Raw genomic sequence first — 17,500 nt, 5'->3', positions numbered from 1 at the left:
TTAATGTGAATGTGAGAGGCCTGGCTCAACTGGGTTTGCCTTGGACACCCACATGGTGCTTAGCCAGCACCAACCTACATAACGAAAGCGTGACAACATAACGGTGGCTCACTCATCTTGTGCTAGCCAGTTAAACGGACCTAACGGTTGTAGACTCCAAATAACCTGCGGGCTAGGTTACAGACTCCCCCACCCTGCTGCAGACCTCTCTTTACCAATCGATTGAGGCTTGTGGCTCCACGGCTCCTTGCGTGTGAAAGCCTGTCTGCGAGCAGTGCCGCCTCCCTCTTTGGAGGAAAATCTTAAGTGAACTACCCCGTCCTCAGTAACGGCAAGAGGGAAATACAGAAAAAGATAACCATACAATGACAAACAGTATTTTAGACGTTTTTACAGCGCACGTACACCTCAATCTGCAGCGCTCGCTCACGTCACGTGAGTGAATGGGTGCAATTGTAAAGTATCTTTGAATGCCTTGAAAAGCGCTACATAAATAGTATTACATATTATTATCATTATTATTGTAATCATATAAACTCCCTTGGGTGTGATTTGGCGATATGGAATTGAAATTAGGGCTGCATGATATTGGCAAAAAATTACATTGCAATTTTTTTTAACCTTGTGATATATATTGCAATGTTAAAAAATACAGGATAACAGCACACATTTCTCTTTTTCCGTCTAGAAAAACAATGCTCAGTCGAGCACAAACGTATACGGAGTAGACCCGTCTTTCAATGCACTGTAGTATTGTGCAATAGTCAAGCCAGACATGAAGTTAAAATATTTTTTTTTCATGCCTAGTTACACTGTAGTCATTAGCACATTCCTAAAACTGTTCATTTGTTTTTAATCAATCTGTTATTTTATGGATTGAAATAAAATGCGAATAGGTAAATCTGTGGGTGCCGAACTGTGAATATACAGTGGTCCATTGTATGTTTGAATGAATACTTTCATTTTGATTTATTATTTTGTCATCTGGCAGTCATTTCAGTCTAGACAGCATGTGTGCATTACCTGGTTTGCATAAGCATGGGTTAGTGGAGTGTGGTTCTTTCCAGGACTACAGGTAGGTCTGTATTTATACATAGTTGGGGTAGGAGGTGTTTTGTTTAGTAGACTGTAATCTGCGGAGAAATGGAGAAAAGAACATTTGTTAGAAACATAACTATTACTTTTTATCACGAGAAATTTTTGTTCTTTCTGTAATATTAGGACAGCAGAAAGTCATTAGGCCTTAGAGACCAGCAGGGTGCTGCTACTTACACCCCCCTTCAAAAGCAAAGGAAAATCATCCATTTCCTAAAACCACTTATCCTGTTCAGGGTTGCGCGGTCTCAAAGCCTATCCCAGCTGACTTAAGGGCTAAGGCAGACTACACTCTGGATTGGGTGACAGTTATTAACGTGGCACAGTAGTAGAACATTGAGGCCAATTCCTTTATTTTTGCTGTAGAAATTAACATTTGATTTTGACATCAAAAGACATATGAGACACATAGATATACAGTTCAGGTTTTCTTTTCAGATATTTAAATCTGTAAATAAGGATGTGACTGACAGATGTGTTTTGATGCCCAAGTAGGCCCTAACACATTTAATATTTAAACAAAAAATAGCATTGGATGTCTGTATTCAGTTTCAGATTTGGGTTTTCCCTAAGAAGACTATATTTATAGTAGTTAGTGGTGTAATGGACATGAAAATAAGAGAGAGCAAACTTTGGGTGAAAAACAAACAAATGTGAATCTGAAAGAAGGTTGGGAATCAATCAGAGCGATTACACAAACATTGACCATAGACAGTACAACCATAAGAATGTCCTGAAGAACAAACAAACTACTGGTGTACTAAGTAACAGTCGTCGAAAAGCTAGACGCAATAGGCTTTTTCTTTTATTTGGAGAACTGTTCCCTATATGCGGAACTGAGTACAGCACATTCAGGGAGGGTAGAATAACTAATTATGCATCATAATAAAGAATTAATCAAATGTAGGGGCAATTATATAATGTGACACGATAATTATTACGTTTCCCACACATAACATATTAGGTAAGGGACAAGAAGTGCAACTTAACTTTATTCATAGAGCACTTTAATAAAAAAAATTCAGCTGAAAAAGTGCCATACATAAAGACAAAAGGAGCAAAAATCATTACAAATTTAAAAATAATTTTAAAACAATAAAACAACGAAGTTTACAAAAATAAAACAAATAACCCATAAAACAAGGGGAAAGTCTCCGTTTTTTATTGCTTAAAAACGCTTCCCAGCGTCTGCTGTACACGTTTTCTATTTTGACTCATAACTTCACAAAGGATGCTTTCCCAGTAAAATCTCTTGCTATTTAGAGTAGAACTCTCCCCTTTATACTAGTTACAGGCAGTGGTTTGAATCCCAAAGCTTTGTTTGGTTGGAGTTTTACACACATTTGCAGTTTTTTATTGCTTAAAAACGCTTCCCAGCGCCTGCTGTACACGTTTTCTATTTTGACTCATAACTTCACAAATGATGCGTTCCCAGTAAAATCTCTTGCTATTTAGAGTAGAACTCTCCCCTTTATACTAGTTACAGGCAGTGGTTTGAATCCCAAAGCTTTGGTTGGAGTTTTACACACATGAAAGCCAAGGAATAAAAATAGGCTTTAGGTCGGGTCTTAAAAATGGACAGTGATTATGCTTGTCTAATGCGCACTGGGAGGTCATTTCATAGTTTGGGACCAAAAATAGAAAAGGCTCTTTCCCTTCCGAGCCTTAGCTTAGACTTTGGTACCTCCAGAGGTAGAACTGGAAGAAGCAAGAGCAACCTCCATGGAAGAGAATGCTAGAGGCAAAAATAAGGGCGACCCAGAGAGAAGTTAGCCTCCTAACAGAGCAAAGCAAAGGTGTGAAACTTAAAAAAGAACTGCCAAAGAAATCCAGCAAAATGTGAACAGCTGAGGCACTTGAATCTGCCAACCAAAGACTCACAGCCTTGACTACTTGCCCGGAGATGTACAAAAGAGAGGTAGAGGCCAGGAGAATAAACAATGTTCTCCAACAACTCAGGTAAGGTCTACTTTCAGTGGCAAGGTAGAAAGACTGCAACAGAGGCCGTGCCTGAGGCCAAGGCGGAGACGCAGCAATATTGTAAGAGTTGAAGCCGAACTTGCTAAAATGTTTTTCTTTATGGCAGGTGTCTTCGGATAAAGTTAAATCCCAAATGCTGGCTATAGTCATCTTTGGTGGCTCTGCATTGCGTATTTAAAAACAAAAAAAACAGACATTTTAAGTTCCTACGGGTGCTTTGCAACGGTCCCCTACCCCATTCAACCGAGCGAGGCAGAAGTGCTTTTACCTGATTTACCGAATGTGGAAGTAGTTTGCGCATCTGGATTTCCTGTCTTAAACGGATGTGGAACTTGGAACTGCGTTCGTTGAAGGGGAGCAATAACATTATGGATAACAATACAAATGGTTTATTCATCATCAGATTTATTATGATCATTACTTGAACAACACTCAATAATACTTTGCAGATTATTCAGACGCGTCTGTTGCATCACTTGTTTCTTCAATTGCTCTGCCCCTAAAATCCACAGAATGATGAGTCAGAATCTGATTCAATAAGTGTCTTTGTATAATGCTGTCTATCTGCATGTCTTCCTTATACATTTCCTCATTGATGAAGTAACATTTCCTACCAGCTTCTCAGTTGCCCAGTGCCTTAGCCACTGCAATCACCTTTCTTTTGAATGCTGCTCAATGACTTACTCCTTTTTGCCGGCATTTTCAATGTTGTTTTATTGTTGCCCAATTATTCTTTCCCAGAGGATATCAGCTGACGATATTACTTGTAGCAATGATTTCATATCATGGCCGCGACAGGCGCATGCTCACTTGTGGTGTCCGACCAGTCAGAGAGCAGCTACCAACATTGCCGATGTCTTCGAGCAATCACAGCGCAGCTATTTTGCATTTCACATAGATATGAAGACTAGATACGCCACTTTAGCAGCCCAGCTAATCGACGTGCCTATGTGGCAGCCATGTTGGGGAGGTCGATGTTCGCAATTGTTATGGCATTGTATGCAACCGTATGCAGCACAATGTACGTGCATCCTTGCTCTTTTGGTTACTTGTCGTCCGCACGTGATATGCTTTGAACCTCCCATCTTAGCGTTGCCGTCATGTCATATCCATATCTATGGCGTCCCCCGTGCTTACAAGACACAAGACGTGATGTGTTGCAAACGCGATGTTGAGGAGATGAAATATTTTTATATTATATATATTTATATTTATATATAGTACTTTGTATCACACACCCGAAAAATAGAGCTTATTTGAAAGAAAAAATATCCGTTATTATTAAGACATTACAGTAAATGAATAAAATCAAACACCTCCTTATCGTGGTGGAGGGGTTTGTGTGTCTCAATGATCCTAGGAGCTAAGTTGTCTGGGGCTTCACGCCCCTGCTAGGGTCACCCATGGCAAACAGGTCTTAGGTGAGGTACCAGACAAAGCACGGCTCCAAAACCCCCTATGACGAACAAAATAAATGGACATAGGTTTCCTTTGCCCGGACATGGGTCACTGGGGCATCCTTCTGGAGGCAGGCCTGGAGGTAGGGCTCGAAGGCGAGCGCCTGGTGGCCGGGCCTGCACCAATGGGGTAATGTGGGCACAGCCCGAAAGGGTAATGTGGGTCCCCTTTCCTGTGGGCTCACCACCTGTGGGAGGGGCCATAGGGGTCGGGTGCAGTGTGAGCTGGGCGGTGGCCTAAGACGGGGACCCTGCCGATCCAATCGCCGGCAACAGAAACTGGCTCTAGGGACGTGGAATGTCACCTATCTGGCAGGGAAGGAGCCTGAGCTGGTGTGTGAGGTCGAGAAGTTCCGACTAGATATAGTCGGGCTCGCCTCCACACACGGCTTGGGCTCTGGTACCAGTCCTCTTGAGAGTGGTTGGACTCTCCTCCACTCTGGAGTTGCCCACGGTGAGAGTCCCAGAGCAGGTGTGGGTATACTTATTGCCCCCCCCGGCTCGGGGCCTGTACTTTGTGGTTCACCCCGGTGGATGAGAGGGTAACCTCCTTCCGCCTTTGGGTGGGGGGACGGGTCCTGACTGTTGTTTGTGCCTATGCCCCAAACAGCAGTACCCACCCATTTTGGAGTCCTTGGAGGGGGTGCTGGAGAGAGCTCCCGCTGGGGACTCCATCGTTCTGCTGGGGGACTTCAATGCTCACGTGGGCAATGACAGTGAGACCTGGAAGGGCATGACTGGGAGGAACGGCCCCCCCACCCGAGTGGTGTTCTGTTATTGGACTGCTGTGCTCACCACGGATTGTTCATGACGACCACCATGTTCAAGCTGTCAACTGCTCACCACTTGGTGGTGACGTGGCTCCAATGGTGGAGGAAGATGCCGGTCCGACCTGGCAGGCCCAAACATATTGTGAGGGTCTGCTGGGAACGTCTGGCAGAATCCCCTGTAAGAAGGAGTTTCAACTCCCACCTCTGCATTGAGAGGAGCCAGATGAGGTGGCTCGGGCATCTGGTTAGGATGCCCCCTGGACCACTCCCTGGTGAAGTGTTCCGGGCACATCCCATCTCGAGGCGACCAAGGGGACGACCCAGGACACGCTGGAGATACCATGTCTCGGCTGGCCTGGGAACGCCTCGGGATCCCCCTGGAAGAGCTGGACGAAGTTGCTGGGGAGAGGGAAGTCTGGGCTTCCCTATTAAAGCTACTCCCCCTGCAACCCGACCTCGGATAAGTGGAAGAAAATGGATGGGATGGACACATTGTTAGGTTTTTCCAACGGTCGCACACACCTACCCACCGCCCAGTACAGGAGTTTAAGTCAAACCAATTGGGGACCCGGGTACTTGTGTGTTTGGTATGGGGGTCGATATTTAGGATACACATTGTTCACACACACACACACACACACACACACACACACACACAATGTTTGTGAGGTGAACTGGTTGGACCACCTCAACAGGGGGAGTTGATAGAAATTACTGGCTGCACGCTTACACAACACTGCATACACTTTTGTTTGATACATCCCACTACAGATACACATCCAGATATCCTTAAAAACATATAATTGCATTACACTTAGTCGCACCGACACAACAAACGCACAAACGTTGGGAGGTTCACTTCGGGCGCACTCGCCGCACCCCGGAACCTTCGGTAACTCAGAGCGTTGTTCCTGTGTTTCCCAATCGACACAAGCAAAACTGACACATTCAATATGGCGGATGTACTGAAGTATCCCTACCAATAGCCAACACGTTCATTCGTAAAGTAAGAAAGTGGAGCTCGGGCGTGATGGGAGCATCGGACTGAATTTCCAAACGGACCTCATACACAGGCGAAGCTAGGTTGATCCGAGACTGCATGACGTCACGCAGTTTTGGCCACAAAACAAGCAGACAAGAACTTCTGCGGTCTCTTCTGGACGGACGCTGTTCTGAGCCACGTGCGGGAGAGCCCAGCGCTGAATCTTCTCCATCTTTATTGTATGACTATTTTCGAATAAATTGTTAAACTTTCTATCTGGCCGAATCATTGAAGTTTTACCTCGACCAGAATAAAAGAACCAGGTAATAGAGATTTGTACGGCCGGCAGGTTGTACCTGTACCGCGACTTTTTCCTTCTTTTCCTAACCTCTAACAGTTCCTTACACTGGAACTAAAGAGCCAATAGTTTGGACGATTCTATGCTCCCAACTTTGTGGGAACAGTTCTTCCATTTCCAAGATGGCTGTGTACCAGTGCACAAAGCAAGGTCCATAAAGACATGGAAGAGAGAGTTTGGTGTGGATGAACTTGACTGGCCTGCACAGTATTGCCACCTTAACCTGAAAAAACACCTCTGGCATGAGTGAGAGCAGAGACTGAGAGCCAGCCCTTCTCACCCAACATCAGTGTGTGACCTCACGCTTCTGGAAGAATGGTCAAAACTTCCCATAAACAGATTCCTAAACCTTGTGGACAGCCTTCCCAGAGAGTTGAAGCTGTTATAGCTGCAAAGGGTCGACATCATATTGAACCTTATGGATTAGGAATGGGATGTCACATAAATTCATATGTGAGTCAAGGCAGGTGAGCAAATACTTTTGGCAATATAGTGTATGTCTAGTAAAATGACACATTAGATTCGAGTGTTGTATGAGGCAGGAGTGTTACACCCTGTGAAGGAAGGACAGGACAATATAGGACAGGACTAGACAGGAAAAGGACAGGAGGGGAAGCATGCAGGAAAGAGGTAGTGGACCCGGCTGTACAACTGAAGTGTGGTGGGAGTGGCTATGCAAATTATAAACATCTTTAGAAATAGAGTGCAAGTGAGGAGATACCCAAGAAGTTCGCATACAGTCCCCTCCAAAAGTATTGGAAGGCTAGGTCAATTTCTTTGTTTTTGTGGTATACTGGGTTTCAGATCAAAAGATGACATTGAGACCAAAATTCAGAATTCCAGCTTTACTTTCATGGTATTTACATATTGATGTGTTAAACAACTCAGGACAGAGCACCTTTTGTTTGAACCTTTTTTGTTTGTGATACCTTCACCCCTGCCCTGTGGAGGTTGGCAAACCATTTTGTCTGGCATTTTACATTAAAATGCATCCAAACTAATCGTGAGAAGTTTCATCAAGCAACAAGACAATGACCTAAAACACACTGCCAACACAACAAAGGACATTATCAGGGGGGAAAAGTGGAAGGTCTTAGACTAGCTAAGTCAATCACCAGTCCTTAACCAAATAGAGCATGTATTTTACCTCCTAAAGAGGAGACTGAAGGGAGAAACCCCCAAAAACAAACAAAAACTGAAAGAGGCCGCAGTTAAGGCCTGGAAAAGCTTTCAAATAAAGGATCCAACAGTCTGGTGAAGTGAATGGGTCGCAGGCTTGGTGCAGTTATTGCAAGTAAGGGTTATGCCACCAAATATTAAATGTTATTCATTTTAAGGTAATTTAATAATGTCCCTTCCAATACCTTTGCTCACTTGAAAAGTGGGTGGCTTCAAACAAAAGGTGCTCTGTCCTGAGTTGTTTAACACATCCAGATATACAGTAAATACCATAAAAGCTGGAATTCTGAACTTTTGTCTCATATTCATCTTTTGATCTTTAACCCATATGTTTTCAGTATACAGCAAAAACAAAGGAAATGACCTTGCCGTTCCAATACTTTTGGAGGGGACTGTAGTTATGAGTTGTTTATCGCAATGAGTGAGTAGCCCCACACTAAGCAAATACGTCCCAGAGTATGTAATGTATCTGCGGACACATGCAAGTGAATAGACGTCTTGCATGCACGAATAACTTTCAGAAGTGATGTATAATTGCTGCGCCTGCACCGCTGGAGCTAAGGACCCCACCCCACCCAGGGTCAAGAAGAGAAGATCCACTATCCAAGCATCTGTCCTTTGATCGTGCAAATCAGTCTAAAGTGTGAGAAAGAGAAAATGTAAATAAATGAGAAAAAGGAGAAAATAAAAACAACAACAACATAGAATACAGAAGGCACAACTCTATTATTACATTTACAATATAATAATATTGTCAGATGGCATTCTGGGCCAGGGCAGAGGAATCAAAGACCTTGGTTCAGCATGTTAAAGAAGGTTGACCAGATGTCTGTGTAATTGATGTTATTTGATATTTTTTCTAATGCAATATTTTCTATGATGAGATTTAACCAGTGATTAATATTGATAGATTACTTTTAAAGTTTAGTAAAATTGTTTTCTTAGTGATAGTTAACACAATGATTATTGATTGGTAATATTTATTTGGGAGGTCGCTGATGCTTAAGTCACAGAGTCTGCACAATTTTGGTGAAAGTGGAATTCTGCAGTTCAAAATATGAGTTTCTGCATAACCGAAGTCCAAAAGCATTCAGTTGGTGCGCATGCCCATGCACCATGAAAAAAGGCGTATGGGGTATTTCTAGTGCATTGCGTGCATGTTAGATGAAGAGAAGCCGATTTTATGCATGGTGTATTGATTAAAGTGTTTTCTATGGAGCACTTTATATTGTATAAGCTGTAAATTTGTATATTTTTTTTCATCCTAAACATATTGTTACATATCTGCATCCAGTAATTACGGTCAGCAGAAAGAAATGTCTTCTTCCTATATGGTGATCGGTAAGTCCATTGGTTTTGTACATTTTAATTTATAAACTTTTGAGAGTTTTTTTTTTTCCCCTTCATGGGAGAAGCTTCACTATTTGCTTGACAAACTCCGGCGGTTGAAGGGTGCTCTGAAGTGTTGGGATTTCACAAGTTTGCTGTTCATGGAAGTATTGTCCATTTTCTTCATTTGATAGCTTAATCTGATAATTGTAAAAATGTCTATGAGACATCATCCCTCAATAACTTATCTACAAATTGGACAAGCTGGGGCTCAACATATCGATGTGCAACTGGCTGCTGGACTTTCTGACAGGGAGAACGCAGGCAGCACGGGTTGCCAGCAACACATCCAGCACCATCTCTGAACAAAGGGGCCCCTCAAATTGAGCGTGAGTGTGTTGTGTTTATGTGTTGAGTCCCCTCCTCTTCACCCTGCTGACCTATGACGGCACACTGACATACAGCTCCAACCTCTTCATCAAGTTTGCAGATGACACAACTGTGGTGGGTCTCATCAGCAACAGGGACGAGACAGACTACAGGTGTGAGGTGAGCCGCCTGGCCGGGTGGTGCACGGACAACAATCTCTCCCTCAATGTGGAAAAAAACAAGGAGATTGTTGTGGACTTCAGGAGAGCGCAGTCCCAACATGCTCCCCTGAACATCAACAGTGCTGCAGTGGAGAGAGTGCGCAGCACCAAGTTCCTGGGAGGGCACATCACTGAGGACCTCTCCTGGACCAGCAACACCTCATCAATGGCCAAGAAAGCTCACCAGCGTCTCTACTTCCTGCGCAAGCTGAGAAGAGCCAGAGCCCCGACCCCCACCATGTGCTCGTACTCCAGAGGGACCATAGAGAGCATCCTGACCAACTGCATCACTGTGTGGTACGGAGCCTGCCTTGGTTCTCTGACCTTGACTATGTTGCACACGTCTCCTAATCTTTGATATTTGCACATTCAATTAATACTTTTTATACTGTATATACCATAGTTTTATTTCACTTTTTATATTGATGTTATTATTTGTCTTTTGTAGCACCGCGAACCCTTGAGTACTGTAATTTCAATCCTCTGTATGTGTTACGCATATTGAATAATTGACAATAAAACCACCTTGTACCTTGAGATTGAAGACGGCTTGAAGAGATGACTTGGGTTTTTGTAAATAAAGATGAATTTCCTCCGCATACAAATTTATTTTGTGTTCTGCCACTGGTGAGGAGATACTTAATACTATCACTCAGATGTATAGCGGTTGCAAGTGATTCGACGAATATTGCAAATAGCATCTGAGAAAGTGGGCACCCTTGTCTGGTTCCTCTTTGTAGAATAAAACTTTGTGATGTGATCCTGTTTGTGGTGACTGTCGCTTTTGGCGAGTTGTATAATGCTGCAATCCAATGTATAAATGAGTATCCAAAGCCAGATTTACAAAATACTGTAAATAGGAACGACAGTTAACTTTTTCGAAAGCTTTCGCTGTGTCAAGTGACATGAAGATTGCTTTTAGGGTTTTACACTGTTCCATGTTCATTAAATTTAATAGACGTCTGACATTATTTGTGGAACTTCAACCTTTAATAAAACCTGTCTGGTCATGGTGAATTATCGACGGGAGTACCTTTTCAAGTCTTGCTGCAAGGGCTTTCGAGATAATCCTGATATCTACATTAATCAGTGATAAGGGCTGATAATTAGCCGGGAGAGCGGGATCTTTGCCTGGTTTTAGTAGTACCGTATTTTCACGAGCGCTCCGCTTAACTGACTGGGAGCATTTCCTGCCGACACGCTGCTTATATAGAGGAAATGAGGACGTGACTGAGGACAGCATCCGGACGTTAAAGGGGGAAGGGTGCGCGTGAAGGAGGACGCTAAAGGCACGCCCCCAGTAGGTATATAGCGCCGGTATGTGCGTCCTCAAAAAGGCCCAGCAGAGGATGTACTTCCTGCGGCTTCTGAGAAAGCACGGCCTGCCACCGGAGCTGCTGAGACAGTTCTACACAGCGGTCATCGAATCAGTCCTGTGTTCTTCCATCACAGTCTGGTTCGGTGCTGCTACAAAAAAGGACAAACTCCGACTGCAACGGACAATCAAAACTGCTGAAAGGATTGTCGGTACCCCCCTACCCACCATTGAGGACTTGCACGCTACCAGAACTAAGACAAGGGCGTGCAAAATCCTCTCGGACCCTCCGCACCCAGGTCACCAGCTCTTCCAGCTCCTTCCCTCAGGTAGGCGCTACCGATCAATGCAAACTAGAACTAGTAGACATTCCAACAACTTCTTCCCTCTTGCGATCAACTTCTTAAACACCTGACCTACAATTCCATTACAACATGCTGGCAATTTTTTGACTTCGTTGTCACATTTCTGTGGGGCCAATTATGTATTACTCGTGCACTCACTGTAGTTGTCTCGCCATGCTGCACTATTTGCATATACTGGCCACTCTTGCCAGAGTAGCATCTGCTCCATTGCACACTGTTTGAGGAGTATCTGTAACATTTGCACAACCAACATTGTCCCAGATTATCGCACTACTCGTCACTTTAAACCGCATACACTCCTTGAAGTCTCAGCGCCCCTTGCACAATGGTCATTGCACTGGTCTATTGCAATATTAGTCATTCGAACTGCTCTAAGTGCTAGAGGACTCTGCATCTTTTTGCACAATTGTTTTTTGTCAATGTCTTTGTCTCCAAAGTGTTCTGTAAATTGACTGTCTGTTGTACTAGAGCGGCTCCAACTACAGGAGACAAATTCCTTGTGTGTTTTGGACATACTTGGCAAATAAAGATGATTCTGATTCTGATTCTGCAAAACAACATCGGTTTGGCTAAGGACCCCGAAAATGGCACCTTTGAAGAGAAAAGCTTACGAAGCACAGTTTAAACTGCAAGCTATCAGTTACGCGGAGGAACATGGGAATCGAGCAGTCGCGAGAGAATTCAAGGTCAACGAATCCAAGGTTCGCAAGTGGAGGAAGCAGTAAAACGAGCTTCGCCAATTCAAGAGGACGAAGCTGAGTTTCCGCGGAAACAAGGTGATGTAGCCCGAGTTGGAAAACCAACTCGAGCAATGGATTAATGACCAAAGGAGGTCCGTCTTGGTGGTTTCGTTTTATGAAACAGCGCCATCTATCCATCCGGGCAAGGACTACCGTGGCGCAGCAACTTCCGGTGGATTACAAGGAAAAGATGGCCATCTTCCGCTCCTACTGCAGTAAAAAGATTGCCGACAAATACATCCAGCCCAACCACATCACCAACATGGATGAGGTGCCGTTCATTTTCGCTCACTTTCCACATCCCGGTGAACCACACTGTAGAGAGGAAGGGGACCAGCACAGTAGCGATACGCACAACAGGGCACGAGAAGTCAGCTTTTACTGTTGTGCTTGGTTGCCATGGTAATGGACAGAAACTGCCACCTATGGTGATTTTTAAGACGACGACGCTGCCTAAAGAAAAGTTTCCAGCCGAAGTCATCGTTAAGGTCAATCAAAAGGGCTGGATGGACGAGGAGAAAATGAGAGAGTGGCTGAGTGAGGTGTACGTAAAGAGACTGGATGGTTTTTTCCACGCGTCACCGTCCCTGTTGTTCTGTGACTCCATGCGCGCCCATCTCACAGCCGCTGTGAAAAACCAAGTGCAGCAAATGAACTCAGAGCTTGCTATCATTCAGGGAGGCTTGACGAAGGAACTCCAACCGCTGGACATCGGTGTAAACAGGGCGTTCAAAGTGAAGTTGCGAGCGGCGTGGGAGTGATGGATGACAGATGGCGAACATAGCTTTACTAAGACTAGGAGGCAGCGCCGGGCGAGTTACACCACCATATGTGAATGAATTGTGGATGCCTGGGCTAAGGTATCTGCTTTGACTGTTGTGCGAGCTTTCGCGAAAGCCGACATATTGCTGAACAGCCCCCCGGCAACAAGACTGACTCTGACAATGACGAAAGGGAACCTGGCATGTTTGATGGAGAACTTGCCCAGCTGTTAATTTCGGATACAGAAGATGAGGACTTTGATGGATTTGTGGATGAGGATTGATCAAAAAATAACGTGAGTACATTGTTAAATACTTCAATAAAGTACAACCGAACTCAATTTTGCTCCCGCTGCCTTTTTAATAACATACACTAGCATGCATTCTAGCATATGTTTTACCATGCCTGCGCCCAATAATACGGTGCGCCTTATGTATGTGTTAAATACAGAAATAGACCCCTTAACTGAGACTGCGCCTTTTAATACGGTGCGCCTGGTCGTGGAAATGCGGTAGTTTGATTGCAGCTGTGTTCATATGGTTACTAATTAGTTATTGAACTTGGCATCGTCAAACCGTACGTTTGAGCCAATCAGGAGGTTGGAACCTGACAGTGACGACGATGAGCAGCCAAGTAGCAGCTGTACAACAGAAAAAGAGTGGCCACTTGGTCGATGTGACGGCACTCCATGCAGAAGAGACGACACAATACAGCGCAGAGCAGTTTTGAAATACAGACTGGTATGTTTGTGCATCCCATAAATCCATAATTTACTTTGCTCCAGCATCCTCACTTGTAGATAGAAACATAGTCATGAACAGACGCAGTATGAGCAGTCGGCCGTTCGTGTGGGATTCATAACGCGTTGGTCCATCCATCCATCTCTGTACCGCTTATATTTATTTGTTGTGATATGATAAAGTATTTTATTGTACGTGCGTTATGTACATTTGGTCAGTATTCTTCCGGTTTCTTTTCGAGAACACGCTTGAAAAAGAGACCCAGTGGTCTCATTGGGTTTTAATTTCTGGTTAAACAATGGTCTTGATTGTTTGGTTATTGTCACTGTTCCAGTAACAATGAACATCCATTTGGGATCCTTTCATAAATAGCATTGAAGTTACAAAAAAAAGCATGAGTGAACCACAAAAAACACACAGCTATGCACAAGGAAATTATTTACAGGCTGAGGATGTCCATAGTAAGATCATTCGCAGAATTACCAGAAAAGCATTAATGTCAATGGGAACAAGTGAAATGACAGAGTAACATTCATGTTAATGGTCTGAAGTTAATTAGAAATCATTTTCACTCTAGGTGTTCCTGTGGAGAATGCCATCCACAGTCGACAGGGGTGGAAAGTGTGTGTTGCCAGGAGTTGTCAGTAGTAGCAGAAAAGTTGACTGTCGGAATGAGTTGTATCATTGAACATGAAGGATTTGAACCAACTGTCTAAATCAGTATGTGCTGGAAAGTACATCCAGACAAATGGCCCAATCGGTGATGAAGACCCAGTAAATGAGTAAGTTTTTCAGAGAGAAGACGAGGTAGACCAGTAGTTCTCAAACTATTTTCAACCAAGTACCACCTTAATGACCAGCATTAAAACAGAGCAGCATAGTAGGCCTAAGTGTTCATCAAATAAACAAGGCAGAGGTTTTATTCCTAAAGAGTCTTTTTAAGATCTTAATACAGTCAAACATTATGCACAGTTACAGCATCAACACTGTGCTTGAAAATAAGAAAATGGCAAAAGTGCATTTCAGTGACTTGTTTTTCTTTTTTCTTTTTTTAACATTCAGGGTCTACAAGTACATTGCATACAGACGATTCGCATGATGGATCTATCACATACCTGGGAAGAAAAACAGAAGAGTTCTAGCATCCTGTGTTGTGTAGAATATGTGCTCAGTGGGAGAGTGAAAACTATAATCATTATGATTTAAATATCCAAAAGTCTAATTAAACCACAACTTTGTTGAACCTGGTACTATTTTTTTGTTGTTTCCCACATACCACCTGCATCTTGTCAACCCTGTCATATTTGGCATCAACCCCAGCTGCATTCAAGGTTGGAAATTTCTGTCTCCTTTGCATTACTTCATCCAGAAGTGTCTGGACATAGTCTAGAACAGAAATCTTTGGATAAATCTGAAGGAGCAAGTATTGTTATTAAACCCATACGTCGCTGACCATACTAACATAGGTACCATAGGTAATTGGCACCTTGACCTCCTTTGCCACTGGTTACCATCCTTTCCTTTTGGGTAAGAGATGCTCTACTGTAACTCCCCAAGACGGCAAGCGTGACGGAAGCTTGCCGTCTTTTGCAGTTTGCGTTGAAATGTAAAGCGGACAGAAGCAACCTAAAAACAAACAACCAGGAGCAAGAATAAACAGAAGAATAAAAATATTTTGCAATAAATTCCAAAGTAAAATATTTTGTATCCAATCATTGGATTATCAATCGAATAATTGGTAGAATAATCGATTCTAAAAATATTTGATAGTGACAGCCGTATAACCAAGTTCAAAGTCACGACAAATTTTGCATATTTTATGTGCACTGTTCATCTGTCACAATGTTTTTCATGGTGACACCTTTCCTCTGTAACAAGGCAAGGCACCTCTTGAAATGGCAATTATTTGCACAATATATGAATTCAAAAAAACATTTGGGCTGAATATTAGCTTGATTCCGAGAAATTTCATTGCAAAGATTATTAACCGATTATTTACCTGTACCAATTGTGTGTCCAAAGATCTGTGAGTCTTCGAGGATCATAACAGTGTATGAACCATATTTGGCCGTGTGCCCAGGAGAGCAGCATCGTGCATCACCACCAACTGTTAGCTCTTTTATCTGAATTCCCTCCAGAAGTGAAGATTGTTGACGTTCCCACATTGAGTTGACGGTTGGACGCAGGTAAGCATTCTGAATACGACAGAATGTCCTCTTTAAAAAAGTCATTATGTTCACACTTTTGCGCATATGTATCCTGTAGCCTACACTGGACTGCAGCTGCTAAATGGGATGGCACTGGCACCCAGCAAGTTACCTAGAGGCATACAACCTGACATTGGTTGGCTGTACCATTCTTTGATGTGACCACGTCTGCATGTTGCTTTGAACACGGCGAGGCTTCCTCTAATATTTGTAATAGCCACCAGCCATGGGCTGGAACAGACAGCACAGATTGCCAGGAGTGCTCGTAGGCACGATTAAAAAAACAACAAACTTCCGCATTTGAAGAGGGCTTCCATCAATGATGAACTCCTCCTCCTTCAAGGAAATCCTGAAAAAAATCAAGTGTGAATCATTTTATCTTGCCCCTGTTCTACAGTATAACGAAAAACAAGAGCTCTATCTGTAACTTACAACGGTGAAAAGCATATACTAGTATATTGACAGTATACACAAAAAAGTGCACTTCAATTACACACACACTTTCTAGTTGTATTTGCAAGCTTCCCTCATTACTGACCATTCTTCTTCAGTGTCATCATCATCATCAGATTGATCCTCATCACCAGGAGAATTGTCATCCTCTTCGACAGCTCTGTCTAATATGGAATCATCCAGCTCTGTGTTCGTATCTAACAGGCCATAATCCAGCAATGTGCACTGCAAACCGGCATGCACAAACGAAGGGCCTACATCTTCTGCCCAGTTAGTTTGTGTCATCTTGGGAACTGCTCCCACAGCTGGGTAACACTGAACTTTTTTATGCCTCTGGCTCACTGTCGATGTGACTTGGGTCCCATAATGTTCCTTATACTGAAAATGTGAAAACTTGGTGTGAGTGAGGAGGTAATGATTGCGTTGATTTGAGGTAGTGATCAAAGCACTTGATGAATACATTCATTCATTCATTCATCTTCCATACCGCTCATCCTCACTAGGGTTGAGGGCGTGCTGGAGCCTATTCCAGCTATCTTCAGGCGAGAGGCAGGGTACACCCTGAACTGGTCGCCAGTCAATTGCAGGGCACACACAAACAAACAACCATTCACACTCACATTCACATTCACACCTACGGGCAATTTAGAGTTTTCAATTAACCTACCATGCATGTTTTTGGGATGTGGGAGGAAACCCGAGTACCCCGAGAAAACCCACGCAGGCACGGGGAAAACATGCAAACTCCACACAGGCGGGGGCAGGATTTGAACCCGGGTCCTCAGAACTGTGAGGCAGACATGCTAACCAGTCGGCCACCCTGCCGCCTTGATAAATTATATTATATTCCAACTCACCCATGATGTTTGAGTCCTGACTTATTGTCAACTGTAGCCTGGATACACACAGAGTTGAGACTGGACTGTGGTAGAATTTTTGTGACGTCCATGGCAGTATGAGCATCATTTGTTGGAACATTCTGGTTTTCATCTATTGCTCTCGCTCTGAGCAACTCTGACACCATCTGGAATAATAGTGATGCAAGATTAACCACTATTTATGAATAAGCACACAACCACTTGATGAGTCACACTGTGCATAAGGATTTGCAGGCTTTGATACACACAGGAAATGTATCTCATTGCAAATGATTTTACTCAATGGGTTATTTAAAAACA

The 17,500-nt window shown here is 43.4% G+C and overlaps 1 protein-coding gene across 6 annotated transcripts in view; it reads right to left on the bottom strand.

The window, feature by feature from the left end:
* Nucleotides 1-17,500, bottom strand: part of LOC133477376 (palmitoyltransferase ZDHHC5-A-like) — a 156,351-nt gene that overhangs the window by 64,358 nt on the left and 74,493 nt on the right. For 4 of the 6 annotated variants that reach the window (XR_009788322.1, XR_009788323.1, XM_061772026.1 and 1 more), the window contains exon 9: nt 1,024-1,133. Coding sequence is in view for 2 of the 6 variants with exons in the window: in XM_061772026.1 (XP_061628010.1) it covers nt 1,024-1,133 (110 nt within the window). In the remaining 4 variants the exon portion in view is untranslated. Of the gene's footprint in view, nt 1-1,023; nt 1,134-14,641; nt 15,289-15,661; nt 16,219-16,407; nt 16,701-17,179; nt 17,347-17,500 lie in introns of those variants that run through there. The other 2 variants (XR_009788324.1, XR_009788325.1) reach the window with 2 other exon arrangements.

Source organism: Phyllopteryx taeniolatus, chromosome 4 (assembly GCF_024500385.1).
Source record: "Phyllopteryx taeniolatus isolate TA_2022b chromosome 4, UOR_Ptae_1.2, whole genome shotgun sequence".
Classification (NCBI taxonomy): Eukaryota; Metazoa; Chordata; class Actinopteri; order Syngnathiformes; family Syngnathidae; genus Phyllopteryx; species Phyllopteryx taeniolatus.
The sequence above is the reverse complement of the archived record's forward strand: the minus strand, read 5'-3'. Positions and strand labels throughout refer to the sequence as shown.